Source organism: Protomyctophum parallelum (assembly GCF_964188405.1).
Source record: "Protomyctophum parallelum genome assembly, chromosome: 17".
Classification (NCBI taxonomy): domain Eukaryota; kingdom Metazoa; phylum Chordata; class Actinopteri; order Myctophiformes; family Myctophidae; genus Protomyctophum; species Protomyctophum parallelum.
In genome coordinates, this window is record NC_139719.1 from 43,758,230 (window position 1) to 43,764,375 (window position 6,146).

General features: G+C 42.6%; 1 protein-coding gene across 1 annotated transcript; it reads right to left on the bottom strand.

Moving 5' to 3' along the window:
* Positions 1-2,463: 2,463 nt before the first annotated feature.
* LOC310874788 (uncharacterized protein) lies at positions 2,464-3,383 on the bottom strand (the record flags this gene model as incomplete). Its single annotated transcript, XM_083787652.1, has 2 exons — positions 3,203-3,383; positions 2,464-2,894 (listed from the first exon to the last, which is right to left on the bottom strand). Exons 1-2 carry the CDS (start codon positions 3,378-3,380, stop codon positions 2,464-2,466), a joined length of 609 nt encoding a protein of 202 aa, XP_083643778.1. The 5' UTR covers positions 3,381-3,383.
* Positions 3,384-6,146: the final 2,763 nt, after the last annotated feature.

Consider the following 6,146-nt stretch of genomic DNA (forward strand, 5'->3'; position numbering starts at 1 on the left):
ACTGGAGCGTCCAGTTTTGATTGATTGAAGTATTTTATTTAATGCATTATTAACCAGTTCTGACCTGAGATCAGATTGTAAAAATGTCTATTACATCCTGACAGTGTCATTATTAACCCATTCTGACCTGAGATCAGATTGTAAAAATGTTCTTCTACATCCTGACAGTTTTCAGAAAAAGCTATGTTTCTATGTCAGTCGTTCTTCGATTTTTAAAAAATAGCAGATCTACAAGCTCGTAGCGCGCCACTCGGTGGCGCGCTATGAGCTTGTAGATCTGCTGTTTTTAAGCATAACATAATGCTAAAAATACATAACACCAAAAGGGGTTCCTGCCTAAAAATGGGTTAACAGTAAGCAGAATAGGTACATTTCAAAGCACAAACTCAAGGCTACAAAAACTGTTAACTGTGAGTGGACGACGCCATAATAAAGTATTACACTTGTTTACAATAGGGTCCATCATTTTCAATTCACCAGAACATTTATAGAGAGACATATAGGCCTACACTTTCAGGTAAAAAAGGGAAAATAAAATATAGGCTACAGTGAGGGGGAAAAGGGGGGGGGGGGGGGGGGGCTTCCTTTGGTTTGTTGATTGATTTATGTATTTATTGATTGCAAAATAACAGTTTGCAGAATGGGTACAGTTTCTAACAGTAGAATAGTTCAAGGAAAGTATAGGCTACAGGTCAAAATGCTAAATCTGGGGGAAAGGGAAACATTTTGAATATTTTTAAAATAATTTAACAAAACAAATCTGGTACCTAGCAGGCACGACATAATTTCAAATACAAATTTAAAAGAAACTGGGGGGGGGGGGGGGGGGGGGGGGTACAAGCCCATAGCGCCACTCGGTGTGTGTCCAGTGGAAACCTCGTATGAATCTGATCTTAGGTCAGAATGGGTTATACAGCATTAGGAAACAAGGCCAAATAAGCAGTACATTTGACAAACCAGCCTAAAAAACCCTCAACTATCCGGCCAGTGCACAGTCTTCCTATAGTGCAGAAGATGACCAGGCTACTGCCCACCCATCATATATGATAGAATGGTTAAACACCGCCACCTGGTGTACAGCCTGGTGTACAGCATCCTTTACATTGACAGCCCCATTATATTCAAACTGAAAATTCCAATAATTAAACAATGTTAAACTTGCAGACCTTTATTGCCACCACTGCAGACGTGTTATTATGAGCTACTTCATGTCGTGTTGGAGAGTTTGGAAGCGCTCCTTTTCAATAACATAATATCCTGCTGCCTGCATTATGTGCAATCTCAAAACAGGTGTCAGCATATGGCTGATAGGATCTCAGATTTCTTGGAAATCAATGATAGTCTAGCTGTTACAGACTCCACTTTGTGGGAAACCTTCAAAGCTGTCAGAGGCCACATTATTTCATTTGAATCATTTATAAGAAAGAAAAGGCGAAAACTATGTTTCTATGTCAGTCACTCTTCGATTTTTCATACTCCAACACGTCAAAGTATCACCTGAACGGAATGTGTCACAAAGCAGCTCATAACATGGATTTTTATTAAACAAAAATGTTGCAGATAGAAAGATGATAATTCAAAGCTTGTTGAACAGTTGGGAAAGACGATAAACCAGCCTTGTACAGTTAAGGATGTTTAACCCATTCTGGGCGGGAACCCATTTGTGTTAGCACTATGTTACTGTATGCTTTAGCTATTGAGAAATAACATCTGCCATTTATGAAAAATCGAAGAGCGACTGACAGAAACATAGTTTTCGCCTTTTCTTTCTTATAAATGATTCAAATGAAATAATGTGGCCTCTGACAGCTTTGAAGGTTTCCCACAAAGTGGAGTCTGTAACAGCTAGATTATCATTGATTTCCAAGAAATCTGAGATCCTTTCAGCCATATGCTGACAAAAAGATGTATCGGAGAGTAATGAGTGAAAACGCCAGTTAAATTGAGGTCAAGAACTAGGGAGACTGGAGAGTGGACAGAAATTAAAATGTAGTGGTATTTTGACAAAATTACATTTGGTATCAATTTAGAGTCTAACAGAAAGAAATAAAGTCTAGAAAATGATTTATGTACCGAGGAGAGAAAAAAAACAAATAGGAGTATTCTCGTTCTTCAGGATGCCCCAGTCTCCAAACATCTACTAGGTTCATAGATGTCATCAAGTTATTTACAACCAATGAAGAGGTGGAGGAGTGGCTAGTCTGGGACGATTTGTCCAAAATAACTGAAGGTTTTAAGATGGGATTTACTCAACCTCGAATATTCAGACGTTACAGCTTGAACCCACATTTAGTAAATTATCACACTAAAAATGGGGAAAGAAGGAGGACACAATGATACGTTTAAACACTTTTAATTTAAGTCGATAGACATGATAAATCGCTGAACATCCTGAGGAAGTCATGATGAAGTCAGATGTTGCCGGCCGCTCGATTTCATTCACTTCTCAAGGTCTTCTCGTCGTCATGTCGTAGCCATAGTCAGGTTGCCAGCACCCATGTCGTGAGCCATCTCAGCCTCGGCCATAGTCAGGTTGCCAGCACCCATGTCGTGAGCCATCTCAGCCATAGTCAGGTTGCCAGCACCCATGTCGTGAGCCATCTCAGCCTCGGCCATAGTCAGGTTGCCAGCACCCATGTCGTGAGCCATCTCAGCCATAGTCAGGTTGCCAGCACCCATGTCGTGAGCCATCTCAGCCTCGGCCATAGTCAGGTTGCCAGCACCCATGTCGTGAGCCATCTCAGCCTCGGCCATAGTCAGGTTGCCAGCACCCATGTCATTAGCCATCTCAGCCTCGGCCATAGTCAGGTTGCCAGCACCCATGTCGTGAGCCATAGTCAGGTTGCCAGCACCCATGTCGTTAGCCATAGTGTGGTTGGCAGCCGTGTCGGATCCTGTTGGCACAAGTCATGGAGTTATTAATACAGCTAATGACTTCAAAAAGAAAATGGACAAATTAAGTTAGCGCCATCAAATATTTGCCCCCTTTGAGGGCACCGGTCCGGGAGATAATTTAGATGTTTCAAAATGTATTTAAAAACCTTTAAGCCTCGGACACACCAACGTTTTTGACCCATCTACACTCGTTTACCTCCCGTTTACTCAAACTAGTTTTAGCTAATGTATCCATTCTATGACTTTAAAAGCAGCGGTTGTCCGGTCAAAACGGTAGCAGCCAAGCACAGCTCTGTGAGCTCCGTACCATGGTCCGGGCAGATCAGGCAGCACTCTCCGTCGGGGATGATGGGGTCGACGCTGCAGTCGGACGTGTCGGCGCAAATCACCTCGTCGCACGTAGCGGTTCCGCTGTCGCACACGCAGGCCTGGCAGGGCTCTGGTTTCCATACATCCCCGTCGTTGTACTGCTGTCCGTCTAACATACAGCTGCCGAATGTGCCTGGAAGGTGGAAGAGAGTGTGTGTGTGAGAGAGAGAGAGAGAGAGAGAGAGAGAGAGAGAGAGAGAGAGAGAGAGAGAGAGAGAGAGAGCGAGCGAGAGCGAGAGCGAGAGCGAGACAGAGACAGAGACAGAGACAGAGACACAGAGAGAGACAGAGACAGAGACAGTATCGGTGAGTTGAGATCATAATACAAACAAAACTTCAATCAGTTTCACATTGACAAACGTCAATTATTGGGCTTCAGCTTTGATTGACTGAATATTTAGACATAAATGTTAACAGCACCAGGTAGCCTACAGTCAGACATTTGGCACAAAATATAGTCCTAGCCTACTAGACCCCATAAAATGTACATCTGGCCACAAAAGATCACAGGATCTATTGCATGTGAAGGTGACAAACTGACATATTGAGCCTATGCCACACAGTATGGCATCCCCTTAGTATCCCCTTCACATTCTGCTTGTAGGCCTATATTAAACAACGTTAAACTCAAACATTGCAGCTCTAGGCCAAGCTTGAATTATCCTCTTTCAATCTGCCGAGCTTTTGTTTCATAAGAATGCACCATAGACATGTTATGAGATACTTTCTGTCAAGAAATTCTGTGCAGGTGATTTTTTCTAAGAGGTGGAGTTTGGAAGCACTCGTCGTAAGTCACTGAACGGCCCTGCGTACCACCTGTTCCAAATTTGCACATAATGCAGGAGGCAGCAATGCGCCCCATTAAAAGATATGAGCGCTTCCAAACTCCAACACATAAAAATAATCACCTGCACAGAATTTCTTGACAGAAAGTAACTCATAACATGTCTATGGTGGATTTTTATGAGACAAAAGCTTGGCAGATTGAAAGAGGATAATTCAAGCTTGGCCTAGAGCTGCAATGTTGGTGAGTTTGTAGTTTAATACAAGCAGATCGCAAACGCAAATTGGATGCATGGGGAGTCAATGGAGGGTATTACAACTCTAGATTCGTCCCATTATAAAAAAAATCTAGAGTTGCAAATTGCGGCTAACCTAAAACATGAACCTTGGTTGAAAGATATTCAGTAAAGTATTGAAAAATAGCAGATCTACAAGCTCATAGCTTGTAGTTCTGCTATTTTTGAAAGAATCAAAGAACGACCGACATAGAAACATAGCTTTTTCAGAAAACTGTCAGGATGTAGAAAACATTTTTAGAATCTGATCTCAGGTCAAAATGCACACTGGAAACAAACCAAAAAGCTCTTACCTGGGGCAAACCCAAGACCGAGAAGAACACCAAAAACAAGATTAAAAGTGCCTAACATCATGGCTGCCACTGTCTGAGGAAGAAGTGAGTGTCTGACTGGTCCTCAGCAGAGGTTTTGAGGCTTTCTGCTGGGCCCACACAGCTGTTCATGATCAGCATTAATGAGTGGAAGAGTTGCTCACCTCACATGACTGTCATTGGATCTAGGACAAATAAAGAGGATAGAGCACGGAGGTGTGGCCCGGTCTCCTGCGGGAGGTTTGCACATGCTCAGTGTAAACAGGAACTGCGATGATGATGGAGTGTTCCAGCAGAGGTGCTACATAGAAAGCTCATACCTTGTGATGTAAATAATGAGATCCAGAACAGTTGAGAGAATTAAACAGCAGCCACCCTTCCCTTTTCAAATGTCTTGTATTATCCACAGCACTTGAATGAACAGTATCCATGTTCCTTTGTCATTTCACAAAAATAAAAGTTTGACAAAGAACATGGAAAGGAAAATATACAAAAACATTTAGTAAATGTACGTGTCCTTTATCTTTCAGTCTGTTATACACAACATTTTTTTCCACAGTTATGACATTTATATACTTTTTAAAATAAAAAACAAAATCAACTTTGTAGGTACTATTCTCTTTTTTGATATCCTTTTTATTATTTCAGTTCAGGGTCAGCAATTCTCATGCACCTCTGGCACCTCTGCTGGAACACTCCATCATCACAGTTCCCGTTTACACTGAGCATGTGCAAACCATTGGATGGGGAAGTTGCGCGTGACATCATCATCATACCCGGAAGTTATGCAGGAACCCCTACTGAGTGAAGTTATGCAGGAACCCCTACTGAGTGAAGTTATGCAGGAACCCCTACTGAGTGAAGTTATGCAGGAACCCCTACTGAGTGAAGTTATGCAGGAACCCCTACTGAGTGAAGTTATGCAGGAACCCCTACTGAGTGAAGTTATGAAGGAACCCCTACTGAGTGAAGTTATGAAGGAACCCCTACTGAGTGAAGTTATGAAGGAACCCCTACTGAGTGAAGTTATGCAGGAACCCCTACTGAGTGAAGTTATGAAGGAACCCCTACTGAGTGAAGTTATGAAGGAACCCCTACTGAGTGAAGTTATGAAGGAACCCCTACTGAGTGAAGTTATGAAGGAACCCCTACTGAGTGAAGTTATGAAGGAACCCCTACTGAGTGAAGTTATGAAGGAACCCCTACTGAGTGAAGTTATGAAGGAACCCCTACTGAGTGAAGTTATGCAGGAACCCCTACTGAGTGAAGTTATGAAGGAACCCCTACTGAGTGAAGTTATGAAGGAACCCCTACTGAGTGAAGTTATGCAGGAACCCCTACTGAGTGAAGTTATGCAGGAACCCCTACTGAGTGAAGTTATGCAGGAACCCCTACTGAGTGAAGTTATGAAGGAACCCCTACTGAGTGAAGTTATGCAGGAACCCCTACTGAGTGAAGTTATGCAGGAACCCCTACTGAGTGGCAAAATGAC